Source organism: Eleginops maclovinus, chromosome 7 (genome assembly GCF_036324505.1).
Source record: "Eleginops maclovinus isolate JMC-PN-2008 ecotype Puerto Natales chromosome 7, JC_Emac_rtc_rv5, whole genome shotgun sequence".
Classification (NCBI taxonomy): Eukaryota; Metazoa; Chordata; class Actinopteri; order Perciformes; family Eleginopidae; genus Eleginops; species Eleginops maclovinus.
Genome location: NC_086355.1, coordinates 9,347,596 through 9,364,498, shown reverse-complemented (window position 1 = coordinate 9,364,498; position 16,903 = coordinate 9,347,596). Strand labels below are relative to the sequence as shown.

Here is a 16,903-nt window from a genome sequence, read left to right as displayed (position 1 = left end):
TGTCAGTAAGAGTGTGATGATACCTCAGTGTCGTTGTTGAGGTTCCACAGGTCGAGATGACCGACTCCATCCACACAAGCAAACAGAGCAGGGTGAGTCGGAGACCACATGACGTCGTACACGTAATCCGAGTTATCTTCAAAGGAGTACAGCGGCTTGTTGTTCTGCACATATTGGAGAAAAAAGAAAGGTAAAAAAACAGGATTCAAGAGTTTATTTCTTTGCTGCATTGTCTATGTACACAGAGAAACAAAAGATATACACATTTGATATAGTCACAAGCATGCTTAATGAATACAAAATGTGATGACGATTTTAGGATATCACATTTTTTGTATTGACTGATTGTTTTTGTGGTGAAGCTCAAGGAATAGCTTCATCACTCTGGTCCAGGGAAAAGCATTTTGACACATTTTTCAAGGACTTTTTTATTTCACACCTGGTGAATTCTAGCTTTCCACCTCGTGTCAAATATGTTGCTTAATGAACAAATATATGCAAAACTGTAGTCATTCTTATCAGCTGTACACTATCTCCTAAGCATTAGCGTGTTAGCATTGACTGTGCTCCATAGCAGTAAGATTGCTTAAACTGTATTCGTCTCACAGAGCTAGTAGTGGCTTTTAAATTTGAGGAGTAAAATTAGTTTTGGGGGTTTTCATCCTGAACTATACTGCAGTTAACTTGAACAAATGCTGGATTATATAAAACCTTGTCGAGACACAAAACACAGAGAGGGAGGAAACTTTTCCCTTCACACAGGTCTTTTCGTTTTCAGCCAAATCAAATATAAATAATCCAGAGTATTTCAAGATTCAGATTTGACCTTGGTGCTCCACAGCTTGACAGTCCAGTCGAAGGAGGAGGTGACAAACAGGTGGGAGAAGTCCAGAGGCCCTGCAGCTGTGTGGCAGTCAATCCCTGTGATGGGCCCCTGGTGGCCCTCAAACATCTCACTGATGCCCGCTTTGCTGTAGAGCACAGAGGAGATTAGGTGGGGAGTGAGTGCAAAACATACAGACAGAATAAAGTGCAATTAATAACGGGAGAGATGTTTTCGTTATAGACAAAAGGAATAACATTTATTTATTTTTAAATATAAAATAAAAATAGCCTGTTTTCCTTCAAATCGAGCATGAGAAATGTAATTAAATATCATCCAGTGTTGACCTATAGTTGTGATAATGTTTGAAGTCCATACATTGCATTAAAGGAAAAAACTAAATACAATTTAAACAGTTGACACTCCTGTGTTAATTCTCCTGCCCTTACATTAGCACGGGAGAAGGCCCCTCTGATGGACGTATTCACATTCCTAATAATCACAATCATTTACTTATATGGTGTGATTACCAGCAGGGTGGAAAAAGTGCCTGCAACATCTCACCCACATGTTGCAGAGCTGTTACCCAACTGATGCTCTGATAATTAATGTAGAGAGGTAAATACTCAGCATGAGTGATGCTTATGCATTATTAACTGCGATGAGAGTATCATACCATTGTAAATGAGCTGGAAAATTATTCCCCCAATTACAGAGGTGATGCTGCCGTGCAAAACCTAGCAGCTATCCCCTCTCTGCGGTCCCCGGGCACACTGCAGGACATTTACCGTGGTGCTAACAGGCGACTCAGTGGCAGGTCTGATTTAAGCCACATTTTCTCTGCTTCTTCACCAGAGGACCAACCACCGTGAGAGGAGCCCTGGTGTTTTAAATGAGAACATTGTGGGATGAAGTGCAGTTTTAATTCTCCCCGGGAAGACCGACTGTAAACAAACTCTCTCACCCAGCGAAACGTATTGAGGAGCAGAAAAAAGTACAAGGAAAAAATGATTTGTTTCCCCTGCATGTGTGCCCTGTTTATGTTGAGCGACCTTTGCAAACATAACTGACAAGCGGAAAAGAAAAACAGGATGACTGGGCGGGAGTGAAACCTCAAACAGCAGGAGATCAAGTGTTGGATTTGCGTTGCACTGGGAAGTGAGTGGGCTATATTTATTTGACACTCGGTCCGAGGTGGGCCCAACAAGCCGCCTCAGTTTCCTGGCGGCGTTCAGAAAGGGGACCAGCGGTTTGCTTATGAACACACCTTCCATGACGACACGACATGTAGACTGAGCCGTCCTCGCTGCCCACCGCAAAATTGTTGACATCTCCGAGAGGGAAAGACATGGAGGTGACAGCTACAGCTTTGGACTGCTTGAACACCAGCTCCATGCTGTCCTGTGGAGGCAAGGCAACATGGAACAACATGTTTAACAAGCTCCCAGCTCACGATTTATGTTAACACAAACTCGGCCAAGCACAACCTATAAAAATCACTTGACAGTTTATTAATGCATAATCTAAATTCAACTAGCACGTTATAAAAAAAGGGAAGTTTGACATTGAGGTTTTGGCAGCACAGATGAAATGATACAGCTAGCAAAGTTAATTTCCTTGAAAGTGAAAAATGAGTTGTAGAAAAACGAAAATATGGTTGAAGTCGGTGGGAAATACCAAAGGGGCATGCTTACACGAAGCAGCCCAGCCAAAATGTTTGACATTTAGCATGAAATGGACAGGAAGTGTGTGGAATGAAAGACTCAGGAGACAGAAGTTACACAAAAAGAAAAGACTAAGCTTAAACTGTGATGTATTATTAACTAAGCAATTCAATTTATGGTGAAAACTTTAACACCGAGACGTTAATGTCATTCAAAAAATAGTCCTCAGACCACCCATAGGAAAGAACCCACACACATATACAATATACAAATATTGGCTTTATGTACTTTAGTCTCACTCTGGAAAATATTAACATAAACAAATAAACATCATTTACATACATCCAGATCCAACTACGGCCTACACTCTGCTATTTAAAATAACTATAGTTATTGACCATATTATTTGCATTTGGGATAAAATAAACCTCGTAATCATATATAATATATGTAAACAGAAATGTTACCTGTGGCTGAGAGAGCATGTCCAGACTCCAGGAGCAGATCTTGCCGTCAGTGGAGATGCTGATCAGGTTGTGGGCGTTCTGGGTGCCGACCACATTCACACAGTACACAGGGTGCTGCAAAGAGAGTGAGGGTGACATTGTTACTCTTCTGACACGGTGAAATTAAAGTGTGATCCCACAGTGTCGGTCGTTTAGAGTACCGTGTGAGCCGCTGCTGACAGGGGGGTCCTCTGCACCGGGGTCCTCTTGTTGCTCCGGTTGTCCCACAGTACGATCTGCCCCGAGTACGTACCCCCCACCACAACGTTGGGGTGGAACTTGGCAAAAGCAGCCGACATAACGGCAGACTGTCAGAGAGAGGGAAAGATAAGAGGAAGAGATGGGACAATTTAGCTTCTCCAGCGATGAAAAAACCTGTTTCAAGTGAATAATGAAAATTCCCCTCACATTTTCATTCCTCATGTCAGCCCTTAACATGCAGGTTACAAAAACCTGGTTCAAGGGCTGAAATAATGGTCCTCGTCTTTTTTGTGGTGGGATAAGAAACCTTAAATGAACCTAAAGAAACTTTGCCAAGCCATAAGGAGGTCTGCTTGCTCAAGGAACGCCAGATATCCTATGGCATGGGGTTATGAGGTATGAGGTCACCCTAATTTAAGGGAGCTGGGAATAGCTGGAGGGACAAACTATTACTAATCCAAACAACGGAGTATTTTTTAAATTGTTTTGTGGTTTTCTCAAACATTTCTTGCAGAACTTGATAATCTAATTACTAATTCCTTTTGTAGAATTGCTAAATTAGGCCATAAAAGTCTCCATATTATAGGAACCTTTCTGCCATGTTGCCCTCTTTGGCACAATTCTTTATTTTCAGCAGGAGGCACACCATTAGTCAATGCCCAGGAGCTCTTATGTTAAGTATTTGGGAGATATAGTCAGCAATAGTTTCATATAGTCATCTAAAAAGGAGCAGTATAACCTAAATGATACCTCATTCTTGTCTAACCAACAAATATACTCCATAATAAAATCTAGAATGCATAAATGGGTGCCAATGGCAACAGAGACTGGTATTTATGACAAGTTATGGGATATAGTTTCCAGGAAAATACTATTATTACACGTTATTATGTTGTGTAATTAGTGTATACTGACTTGAGCTCTGAGTAGTCCAAACATACTGGTATTTACGATACTCACTAGAGTGTATACCTCCTCTGAAATGGCTTTTCCATTCAGAACAATTAGAACTGCATTAATTCACTCAGAAGATATTGAGTCATTTTTAGAGGCAATGAAATGGAGACACAAATCTAAAGTGAAATTAACTTGGTAGGATTTTCCACTGAGGTAACTGACCACAAGGCAAACTTGTGTCCAATCAGGTTCTGGATGCAGTGCATGCTGTGTTTCATATCAGCAACAAGTTGGCATAATGAGAATATGGAAAACTTCAAACTTCATCTTTAAGTCAGAGCTGTGTGTGTTCGCTCTCTCCCAAAACCTTTCATCACTCATGCCTCAGCTCTTACACTGCAAATAAAACAAACCTCGAGGCTGGAAGATTTGGATTATTATTAAACTTTGGATTTACATTTTGCTTCAGTATTTTTCCTACAGGGACTTTTCTTGACAAAAATTGTGACGCATGGTTTGGGAATAGCTCATTATGAGCCGATTTTAAGGCACGGAAAAATGTGCCTTCACACTTCTGTTCAGTTTTATTCATCTGAGCAATATGCCTTCATCTACATCCGCTGTGGCGGCAACAACATGTGGTTCTACTCAACTTGTCTTGCTGTAGCAGCCTCGGGGCAGGCATTATAATAAGGCTGGGCAGAGCGGAGGAGCTCTGCTGCTCTCCCTGCTAGCCCGTCTGAACACAGAGGCCTTGTTTGGATGCACATGATAACTGGCCCTGCCCGACACTTAATGCTGCTGCAGCACTGCTCAGATTCCACACAACTCCTGCACCACAGGTCTTCTCCGGCGCCTTGTGAACATGTGTTTATGGATAGAAGTGGTGGAGGTGGATGCCAGTATGGTGAACTCACAATGTGGATGAAGGCGGGAGGGTGAGGGGTGTGGGAGGAAGAGAGAAGGTGGAGCACACTGGGGATGGTTGGCTGTGTTCCAAGTTTGTCATGGAAGGAGCCCCACTTTGGGGGAGAGGTGGGAGACAGAAAGCAGAGAAGCTTTTTCTTCGGGTACCTGACAGTGGAAGACGTACTCCGGTGTGGCCTTCTTGTACTTCATGTTCCACACTAAGGCCACGCCGTCTGGCTCGTGAGGAGCCTCCTCGTTGTTGTTGTATGAGGCAAGCAGCAGTTCAGGATACTGGTGACAGAAAAAGAGAAAAAAATCAGCCTAAATGAATGTCGGGAGGAGGCAGACATGCCCCCCAGGCTTGGCTCCTTGTGGGAAAGCCTTGCCTGCTCTGTGTGGTGCTTATGAATGCCTCAAAGAATGAGTAACCTTTCCTCAAGATTTATGGCTCGGCTAAATGTCCCAAACACGCCCTTAGGAACTTGAGCAAATTGTTATATTTTTTTGTTCTTCATAATTTAACCCAAAAGTTATTGTTCTGAAAACACTTTCGAGAAACGGCGGAGGAATAAAACAGAGACACAAATTGAAAATCTAAAACCCACTGAACCACATATTAAAAACAGGGGCAGATAATGACTCCAGAAACCCAGATGTAAACAAACCATTAACCTCTGCCGCTGCTTGAGATTTACAGTTTGAGAATTCTGAATTTCCAATCACGAGGGTATGGGTATCGCTCTGAGCTGGTAAACACAGTGAACAAAGAGCTGGTGTTCAATCACTGTCAGAAGCCATTGCAGAATCATGCATTAAATGACCTTCGACACCAGAGGAAACAAATCATTACGACTCCCGACTGAGTGACAATGTGTGGGACATAACTTACTTCTCCTGGGGGACTTGTGGCGAAAAGTAAATGCTGTCAAACTCAAGCCATGTAATCATAAAGCATTATGGCTGAGAAAAGCTAAGTTGTTTCAACAGCCAATTAGCAACACTTATGGACATATTGCTTCTGTTTTAACACATTTTTAGGCAAATCCCTTTGATTTTGCACACAACTTCCAAATGTGTTTTTAAGAAAGAATTTCAGCAATTGGTGTTCTTATAACAAGTTGTTGAAAAAAATGACCTGCGGTGACCAGTCCAGGCAGGTGACGACGCGATGCTTGGACCAGCGCTCATCCATGAACTGCCTGTTGAGGGACAGCTTTGTCCCGGCCTGGATTTCACTGGGGAAAACAAAGCACCATAAATCAATAACAACACTCTTTCAGAAACCAATTACCGTGTTTTTTTAAGTACTTGTCTAGTTCTACAATTATTACCCCTCCTTCTCCTCCAGGTCACGGCCGCTGTAGTCGAAGAAGAGGTCCACATGCTCCGACAGCGCTCGCTCAATAATGCGAGTGCTCTGGTCAAAGAAATTCGCAAAATCTTCGGAGTGCAGGATCTGGAGTTTTTCCTCCTCTGTCAGCTCGTGAGGGGGTGCTACACAGAGAAATACAGACACACTGAACTGCTGATCACTGCCATTAGGATGAAGACTGTGATGCACTGCTTTACAGGAATAGAAACTTCGCTGCAACCACTATTATAAAAATCACTAGTAAAACTGAAGTGGCTCAATTTCTATTACAAGTATGCAACATCAGTGGAGATGGAGTACCTTCCTCCTCATCTTTCTCGTCCGGTTTCTCTGTCTGAGTCTCCACTGCTGGTTCAACTGGAGCAATTTCTTCCTCTCTTCTTCCTCAGCTGATAAGAAAGTGAACTTTGTTAAACACCAGAAAATACAAAGTTAAGTTGTATACATTGTCAAGTTTCTAGATTCTTTTATAATATAAAGGACATCTACATACATCTCTTTTAATCTATAGCAGTTTGTAGAATATTTTTCTGATACATTTCTCTTGTGTTGTATTTTCACAATTACAAATACAGAACGTCACATTTTCTAAGCTTTATTCATGTGGGGGTTCTCGGGGTCTGTTTTGTACCCCAAGAACCCCCACAAGAAATTGGGGAAAATTAAGATTATTTTACACTTCACATGTAAAAATCCAATTTAAAGTAACCACATCCACGTGACAAGCGATCATGCAGGCGTTTCACACCTTTTGCTCACTACGTCTTTCACATCAATTATTTCCTTTTTTCAATAAAAAGCTCCACCCGGTGATTATGGGCACGACCAAAGACTGATTTTGTATCTCTGCCTTGCATTTGTTTGGTTTGTCAGCACAATGTCTCCTTTCAAAAAAGGGACCTGCTCCTCTAAAGCAGGGAAGTTTGTCATTTGTGTTAAATGGACACAGCGCAGCGGGTGTCTTGTTGTCAAAGGGACCCCTGTCTTTCCTAACTGTTAATGAGACTCTAGCCATTCAATAGAAAGTCTAGCTGTCAGTGTAGCCGTTTCCTCTGTGTCCCAGTGGCAGGTTGCCCCCTTCTAGGCCACAGGGCAGCGGGGCAGAGGGTGTGGAGCAGCTGCCCGGGCCCGTCCCATTGGTCCGGCCAGATGACGGCATGGTGCAAAAGCAGATGGTGATGCTGGGATTGTCTTTGCTCTTCAGAGGTGGCATGGGGATGGCACAGAGGTTTTCCGCCTGGCTGCCCCGAGACAAGCTTCTCCCTGAACAGCAAGCCCTAGCAATTACCATCCTAGCAGGAGGTCCTGCAGCTCCTATTCAACCTCAGAGAATGTACAACAAAATACAGGCCCGACCAGCTGGCAAACTGCACACCGGTTGTACCTCAAAGAAGACGAACACGCTTTTTCAAAACACATCTCCTAGAGACAGTATATTGCCTATGCTTTCAATGTAAAAAAAAAAGATAATAGCAAAAACAGGACAAAACAGATTCATGGAGAGAACGGGAAATACTCGCCTGGTTCCTACAATCGTTTACCTTAGTATGAACCTTATAGTTCATCTGAGATGACAGCACCACATGGCAGAATTTCCTTCCTACGGAGATAATCTAAATGATAATGTCATCCGTCACTTTGTCCGTAAAGTGATTTATCCCCTTTCTCAGATGGAGGTTTAGGCGAAGAAGGTTATTGGGTACACTGATGAGTTTACAGAACCGGGTTGATGACACAAGCCATTTCAATGTACGGCCATACTCTGCAACCAACAGGAGAAGGTTAAAATCTTTCCTTTCAAGGGCCTCAATCAGGCTTAAAGGAAAACAGTAATCACTGTCTTTCAGCGAGTCCCGGCCGTGCTCGTCAGCCCTCTCCCTGGTGAGGCAGCCAGAGCAATCAACCTGCCAGGCATTAGGAGCGGATAGACAATCTGAAAATAAAGGGTATAATGCACCTGCCAGGCAAAATGGCCATTTGGAGAAAAGCTAGTGATCCTGGTGACCCCGCTGTGGATGTGTAGGGGGGTTGTAGGGTCGAACGATGGTGAGGGGGGGTGGGGGGAGGAAGGGAGGGGGGATGCATTTAACAGAATTCACCCGGATCACCGATGTCCCATACACTGACACCTCCTCTCAAAGCAGCCTCAATTATGGCTTTTGTTCCACTTAAGAAATAAAAAGCTTTTTTTCGGGTGCAGGCCAGGAAGGGGGGGGGGGGCTAATCACAGGTCTTAGTGAATGGACAATATATTAATGCAAATACAGCCGGTGATGTTCAAAGTATAAAACTAAACAACCTTTGCTCTCCGCTGCAGGTGTCTTCCACTTTCTATATGTCCCCACACAAAAAGGGTCTGACTTCAGCTCGTGCAGCAGGGTTTTTTTCTATGCCTGCCTCTATAAAGACCGATAACCCCACACACACACACACACACACACACACACACACACACACACACACACACACACACACACACACACACACACACACACACACACACACACACACACACACACACACACACACACACACACACACTCTCTCTCTTTTTAAATGTTGTTCCTATACAATAACAATAAAGGAATTCAATTCAATTCAAACTGAGATCAACCATTTTCCATTTGCCACACCAACATTTAGGGTTGTGTGGCAAATGTGAAATTGCTGCAAGCCAAATAAACGTCAGATGTCCGTCAATCTGATAACACTCGGTCGTCTGTGAAACAGGAGCATAGTGTTTTCAACTTCTTCAACATGGCTACACATGTCTCTACCACTGAGGTCTAAAGATCACACTCAGCACGATGGTAAGCAGAAATCCTAAACCAGTACTATCTTCATTTAAAAGCAAAGTCTGTCACAGGCAATATAAAAATAATATTGGTAAATTGTGAATAAGAACAGGTTTGTAAAAAGGTGCTTATATATCACTATAAACTCAGAAAAAAGTTAGATTTTCTTCCCAATCGTCCATAAAAAATGGAAAGCTACTGTATGACAGAGGGATACAATAGATTAGATTAATAGATTTAACAGTGATAATAATCAAGTGCATAAAAGCTGACCACAATAACAAGTGGCACTTCAAACTAGGAGGCCATTAAGGGCTTTTGTGATAAAAAGTTCTGACCTTCCTCTGAATTCAGAGTGATTAAAACAATCGGATTTAATTAAATATTACATTTATTAAGCTGCTCTACATACTTAAATTCCTGAAAAGCCTTTTTAAACGCTGCACCAGACCAACCACACACACACACACACACACACACACACACACCAACCTCCAACAATATCCTACTCCATAATTACAGCCTCTTGTTAAGAGTGCATACTGATGCTGCATATTACCTACTAGTGCAGTCTGAGAATACTGCAGCGATGGCACAGATATTCACCAGCGTGACGGCTTGAATCAACACATTTACTAAAAGTAGCTGCAGACAGAATAGACTAATTCAAATTAAAAACAGGAAACGATGCCGTTCAAAAGGAAAAGAGGAATTCATGTCAAAATTCAAAGACATCTGAGAGGAAAAGTCAACAAGAATATCAGGTTCATGACGCAACACTGTCTGCACTTATAACAAATCACATAACCCGATGATGCATTCTCCTCGTCCGTGCAGGGTTTTTTGTTTGGGTCAGTAGGGCATGTGATGTTAAAATCTGAAATCTGTTGCTCCCTTCTGTGCGGTGTCTTGCACACACTGTAGGAAAACCCTTGGTGTGCAGGAGCCGGGGCACGGCAGCCACTCCCTCTAATGCCGCCGCCCGCTGACCTTGAGAGTGCCGCGCCGTTGCCTCCTTTTGACAACATGATAAATCGCTCAATCAGAGAACAGGCCTGACGCCACCCGACACATCAGAAATGCGCCGAGGGGAGCAAGCCGGGAAGAGGATGCCGTCTCATCGAGTGCCAGAAGTGATGGTGTGAAAATGCACAATGTCACTGAGTGTGTTTTGTTATGTGCCTGTTCGGTGAAGGGAGAAGACAGGGAAGCGAGGGAGTTGATGAAATGATTACATAGTGGCAGAGAGGAGGAAGGGGGCCTCGTGTTGAACAGCTGGCAGGAACCATCGTTGTTTAACACAGTTTTTACAATGCCCAGTAGAGTCCAGAGTAAAGAGCGATGGAGAACAGAGGAATGCTCTTCATCCATCACTAGCTCTGCTCATTGTTTTCCACAGAAGCACACAATTTCATCTTGCTTTCGCTGCACACCACCGGAGGATTTACTGCGCATAACATAAGGGAATAAAGACCGGCAATCCATTATAGGGGTGCAACGATTTATTGATCGAACATGAGTCGATATTTTCCCTGTCATTTTCCTGTCACCAGATAAAGTCACATTTCCATAATGTTAATCTGTTGTATTGCATCAATTTTGCACCGGTTGTTGTGTTGTTATTTGGAGTTGGACTAGGATACCTGTAACCAGCTGTTGATATGGAGAGGAAGCTAGTGGCTACATTCGACTTTGGCATGAGGTAAGAGGGTAACAGGTACCGTGGGTTGTCTATAAATACAAACAGTCAAATATGAAGTCGACTGTGTAAGCGTATTACAGTCTTGGGGAAATATAAGCGACAAGTAGGTCAGATTCTTCTGTATGGAAAACAGAAGAATTTTTAAAAAACAGTCTTATTTATGTTTCTAATCGCTTTTACATGTAATGATATTAAAAGAGTTGCTGTTTTATGTGAATAAAGTAGCCTCAAAACAGCTTTTCAAGCAGTCAATTTACAAAAAAAACATATTTTTTATTTCAAAGGAAATATAAACGACTGTTACATAATTGTGTCAAATATTATACTTATTATTAAGACGTCTTTGTTCCCAGGCCACAAAAGTAATCAAATAAAAAATAAACAACTTCTTTGCGCAGTTTTGAAGAATGTTTTTTATAATTCTTTGAAAAAACTAAATAAAGATTTGAGTGTGCCTCCTGTCATGACATAAATCAACCAAGAACAAGCAGGGCACCACCAAGTATTGCATATTTTATGGAGCATGTGTTCAACATGTGGTGTGAATAGTAGCCCAAATATTCTCTTTTGTCAATCGCATGAAAGCTCCAGCGCAGCAATTACATACATATCGACATGCTTCATAGGCGGTAAGCAGTCGTATGCGCAGCGCTTCATATCTTCCCCCTCAATCGCATTTCTCCTTCCTGTCACTGCTCCTCTCATCCTGCTCATTAATTATACCGAAGCAGAGTTGGTTGTGAGGATCAGAGAGCAGGGCTTGTCTGAATGGAATCTCTCTTTTGACTTCTTATGTTTCCTGGGCCTCATTTTTCCTTTACTTTCATCTGAAATAAAAACTCTTCCACTTGTTGTTCACTTCCGGTTCCCACTTGTACACTCACATACATCTCCCAAGACCCGTTACTAATTTAAACCCTGTTAAACAACGCTTTTGATATCAACGAAGCTGTACATTTAAATGGACCACGTCATTATTTATGCATCTACACACCCAACCTGGTTTAGTCCAAGTTAACCTAGGTAATATATTGTGAGAATCACCTTCTTTTTGCTGAGTCCCGACAGGTGTCTGGGTCTCTTTTGTGTAGGACACAGTCTCACGTGGAGGGAAGTCTACTTGCGTGACTTTGGCCATTCCCAGTTTTGGAGTTCCACGCCTAAAAGCACAGAAAAACTCAAACTTTGCACAGCACAACAAAAAACATGCAAAACCTCTAGTAATACTGTTCTTGTATTGTTTTGTACAACAGTTTTCATGTATTTTTAGCAAGTGGAAAAGTAAGTGAGCAAATTTGTGTTTCATGGAATGGCATAGATTGCAGATTAGTGTAACAACCAGTTAATACATTCATTTGCTTTGTCTGAGCACTATTTCTTCCTGGACTGCATTGACCAAATAATGACTTTGAAAGACAAAGTACTCATGCCATAGATTGAGAGAAAGGAAAATGACCAGGAAAGGAGAGAAGAGAGTGTCCAGTACCCCAGCTCAGAATCAGAGTGAAGTTGAAGAGTGGACGGATCAGAGTCCCAGTGCAGAGTCCTGGTTAGTGTCACAGCAACAAGGCAGCATTAGTGAGAGAGACAAGGCGGCACACATGAGGAGAGGAAATAAAGTTAGCATTATGGCACACAACATGCTGATTGGATCCAAGGTAACGAAACACAATTGAAACTGAATATCTGTTTGGGTGGTTTTTCAGTTTAAAAATAAATCTGCCTGCACAAAGCTAGAATATGTAAGAATGTATGCTTAAAATGCATGGACACACAGCCTCTCAGAGTGAGATGACACAGGGTGTAATGTGCAGCCTGCGGGGCTGATACAGCCTGAACTGTGTCACACCAAAGGCTCTGAGTGTTGTGCAGACAGAGAGTGAGGGAGAGAGAGAGAACCCTCAGGGAGAAAACATGACCTCCATGTGTGTAGGAAATGGCCACGCTGGTGAGGGAAATGAGTCAACACGTAGGGGGAACAGCTCCCTCGGCCTGATGGGACACTGGGGGAGCTTGAATTTCAGCCCAGGGAAGGGGCTCTAATTAGGGGTTAAGAAGTCCCCCAGGCATCACAGCAGCCTGCTGTTTTATTGTTAATTTAGGATCGTCCTAATTCAACGGCACACAAATTAAATAAACATGCACTCAGTTGGTATAAACTCGTCATCATTCACTGTAATGGTATGAGACTTTCCAAAGGACTTTAGCTCAGTCGTGCTCAGTGTAATCATGCTTAAAATATATTCATCGCCTTTGTCTGGAGTTGAAAGTGATGCAAAGCAAAAACAACTCATTAGCTGTACAACACATCTGCAATGTATAAGGCGCTTGAGAGGCGGTGACAAGGACGCTGACATCACATTCTTGCTGGCATAAGCATAACTGAGCACATAAAGAGCACACAAATACTTTTTTATGATGACATATAAAGCTCAACAAAGCACCAAACATTTAAAAATGTGCCTAAGGTGGAGAAAAAGTCCTTAATCCCTCATAAAGAATGGTGTTTGCATTGTTTCCACACTTGTAATGTACTGTACTAGAAGTCAGGAAAATGTATGTCAGTGTTTGTGTGTGTGTGACTGTGACTATGACTGTGTGTGTGTGTGTGTACCTGGGTCCCACGGCTCCATCAGAGTCTTGGCTCCCTGCCTCACTCGGTGTGCCTGCCGATTTGGTAGTTGGCGAGATGGGAGCAGGGACTACATAGAGAGACAGACAATAATCATCTGTTACAGTATCAAGAAACTAAGCTTTTCACAAGAGACTACAAATACATTTAAGCTGAATGTGTCGATCTTAATGTAGATTTCCTGAAGGCCTTGACATCAGTGGCCAAGAGCTGTATTTCAAATAAAAGTTTCAACAACACTATTATACTTAATATGTCTTTATTTATTATTTTAAATAAATACAATAATTTAGAAGAAGAGACAAAACTCTGATGTGTATCCATTTCTGATTCTAGTTTGTCTGCATCCTGTGACTCTTGAGGATTGTATCATGGATCTCTTCTGCCACCTGCTGTTAGCAACGAATCAGTGCTCTACCAATCTCCCTCTGAATGAACTGAAATATATTTAGGCAATCTTCACAGGTATTTTATTTACACGTAGTTGTTCTATTTATAAGTGAGTAAGGTTGCAGTTATACATTAAATACATTTCCCCCTTTTTCCAATTGGTTAGAATGTATCTGTATCACATTTCTTGGGGAAAAAAATCTGAACAATTCAACGGAAATTACTATGATGAGACGTGGGCACTTTAATCTCTGCCCCCTGTGAACAGCATAAAAACATTTATAAAACAATAATCTCAATTTAGGGGACTGAAAGTAACAGTGCAAGTAAACACAACGGTTTATAATGAATGTTTTGCTGAACATACATTTTCCACAATGACAATCTTTACATGCACACAATATTCTGGTGTTGGACCCAAATTATGAAAAAGAAAGAAAGGACTGCTAAGCCGATTGAATTGATATGAAAATGTTTTCACTCTGACCCTGTTGATGCTATAAACGCCTAAAATTCCCCACAGGGATAAATGAAGTTACATCTTATCTTATTAACCACTTGCTTGTTTCTGAGCTCTTTGCCTTCAGTCTGGTCTTCAACAATCCCGACATAGGATTAGCTGTACTGAAGTCAGCTGACTGGCAAGTAAAGGACATTCCACTTGTTTGCTATAATATATCTGTTGTTATAATTCATAATCCTATTTACTGACAGAATAATAAATGCAATACATTTGAACACCCTCAAACCCCAGTCAAAGAGCCAAATAACCGTGTAGAAATATGGCCCTCCTAATAAAATAATTGCAATGTATGTTCGATATAATGGCAAATGAGGTACTGCTGATTATTTGTTTGTAAAAAGGAATTTAAGATTATATATGAAACAGGATGTACGAAAGTACAATCCACAGAGTAATGTATTACATACCAGCAGGAGTATCTTGGGTTATGCCCATACTCTGTAGGAGAGCCTCTGTCTCACGTCTTTTTTTCTCCAGGTCTGAATCATCCTGGTGATTGGCAGCATCTTTCAATTGGTCCGCCTGGAAACAAGAGCAACGTTTCACCCATTAATGCAATTCTCTAAATACTCATCTGACATTACAGCAATTCATCTGAATATCTAAGACATAGCTGCTGCTACAAATAGTGGCCTAGAATATGTCTTGCAGCATGTAGATGATCAAACCTCACAGAAATTAAGTATAGCAGGCAAAGAATTTGCTTTTGAATCGAAAAAATATTCTACATATTCATTTTGACAATATTTTAAATATTAAACATACCGCTTGCTTCTTGCGCTCCTCCTCCTTCCTTTTCTTCTCCTCTCTGATTTGAGCCAGGCGTTGCTTCTTCCTTTCAAGCTCTGCTTTCAGCTCACTTTTGTCAGACATGATGCCACGGCTATAAACAAACAACACATTTTGGTTTGTCTTGCATTCAGAAATATATTTAAAACACTGGGTATATCAGACAAAAGAAAAACAAGCATTAAGGCGTCCTGGAGGTGGAGTAGCTTCCCTGTGTTTGTACTGTCTACTGAACAGTACTGGAATGTATATTTATTCACCCTGTACACAAGTACAAATCTAAGGTATTTGAACTTAAGAAGCCTATTTAAATGTTATGTTACTCTACGTTATAATTATACTTCACTACATAAGTATTGAGGTAAATATTGTATTTTTTATTCCATTTTGTTCGACTGACAGTTATTATTCAGATAACAATTTTCATACACTTTATGTCCAGTGAACATAATGTATTTCCAGCTGTGGTTCCTAAGATAAATAAACTAAAACCTCTAAACACCCTGTTTGATCGGCTGGAAAATACATTCTCAAAAAACTATAATGCAATGCTGTCTATTAACCTTCCAAACCATAAATAAAAGGGTAAAATAAGCACAACCTAAAACATCTGCAGCAAACTGCCAGGAATCATTTTATGTCACGATAAATAATGTCCATACATTTTGCTGAGAACACTTTTACGCTATTGTTTCAGTACTTTTACCTTAATTAAGCATCTAGATACTTTTCCAACCAACAAAACTGAGAAATGATGGGTTTAGGAAAGAAAAGGCTTCCTACTATTAGGCAACCGTTTCCTGACAGCTGATGCTCTCAGCTTCAGTACCACCTTGCACAGTATTGTATGCAGCTAGCAACAATACCCAACATGACCATCCAGAAGTGTTTTCAGTGTTCTCTGCAGCTACGTAAGTCAAACATCCTTCCTTATTGGACACAAACACTCTAGGTTACGTGTAAGTCGGTTAAAACCACAGTCCGGCTGGCCAGTCATTGTCAGCTAGCTAACAGAGAGCCCCACCCTTAGCATGTGGCTATCCTGCCCGCTTTAGTCACTGGTCTCTGACTTATATCGTAAGTTGTAAACGCGTTCAAACGACAACCTTGCTCCATTATATGTTTGATTGTACAATTCCCATCGTAGTTTCATAGAAGACAGGGATTGTTAGAATCCAATCGGCCTGTACCGAAGCTAACCTTCCTTGTTATGCATGGCTAAAAAGGCTAGCTTACCATCTTTGTTGTACAATGTTCAATGCATTGAAATTAAGATCACACAGTTATATGTTATTTCTTATATTCAAATAAAAAGTGTTCATCTCACATAAAATGTAACTTGAACAATATAAGCCTCTTTTTGTGTTGAGAGATGCTTTTTAGTTAGCTTTATTTGTTAGCAGCTAGCTAAATCAGTGAACTGGTCCGCAGTGCTGTCATGCGCTTTTAACTGACCGCACAATGAATAGGAGAGTTGGGGTACAACCAAAGCAATGAAAACAGAAAGAATACAAGCGTGTGATACTACAGCTAACATGAAATGCATGTGTAGATTACAAACCTTTGATCAGGTTTTCTACCTGACACCAGATGCCAAAGAACAAGCCAAAACAAACGGGCTGCCAACAAACTACGGATGCTGGGAAGAGCCAAAAAGACGCACTTTGCTTTGACGTAGCTGTGCTGCTGGCATCCGAGGT

General features: G+C 41.5%; 1 protein-coding gene across 1 annotated transcript in view; it reads right to left on the bottom strand.

Moving 5' to 3' along the window:
- The window catches only part of dync1i2a (dynein, cytoplasmic 1, intermediate chain 2a), an 18,315-nt gene extending 1,412 nt beyond the window's left edge, over positions 1 to 16,903 (bottom strand). Inside the window, exons 1-15 of the mRNA XM_063887477.1 lie at positions 16,765 to 16,903; positions 15,180 to 15,297; positions 14,822 to 14,936; positions 13,484 to 13,571; positions 12,356 to 12,415; positions 11,889 to 12,029; positions 6,673 to 6,749; positions 6,332 to 6,494; positions 6,136 to 6,235; positions 5,166 to 5,291; positions 3,155 to 3,301; positions 2,955 to 3,068; positions 2,091 to 2,224; positions 827 to 971; positions 24 to 164 (exon numbers count right to left, since the gene is read on the bottom strand). Coding sequence (XP_063743547.1) covers positions 24 to 164; positions 827 to 971; positions 2,091 to 2,224; positions 2,955 to 3,068; positions 3,155 to 3,301; positions 5,166 to 5,291; positions 6,136 to 6,235; positions 6,332 to 6,494; positions 6,673 to 6,749; positions 11,889 to 12,029; positions 12,356 to 12,415; positions 13,484 to 13,571; positions 14,822 to 14,936; positions 15,180 to 15,287 — 1,659 coding nt within the window. The 5' untranslated portion in view covers positions 15,288 to 15,297; positions 16,765 to 16,903. The remainder of the gene's footprint in view (positions 1 to 23; positions 165 to 826; positions 972 to 2,090; positions 2,225 to 2,954; positions 3,069 to 3,154; positions 3,302 to 5,165; positions 5,292 to 6,135; positions 6,236 to 6,331; positions 6,495 to 6,672; positions 6,750 to 11,888; positions 12,030 to 12,355; positions 12,416 to 13,483; positions 13,572 to 14,821; positions 14,937 to 15,179; positions 15,298 to 16,764) is intronic.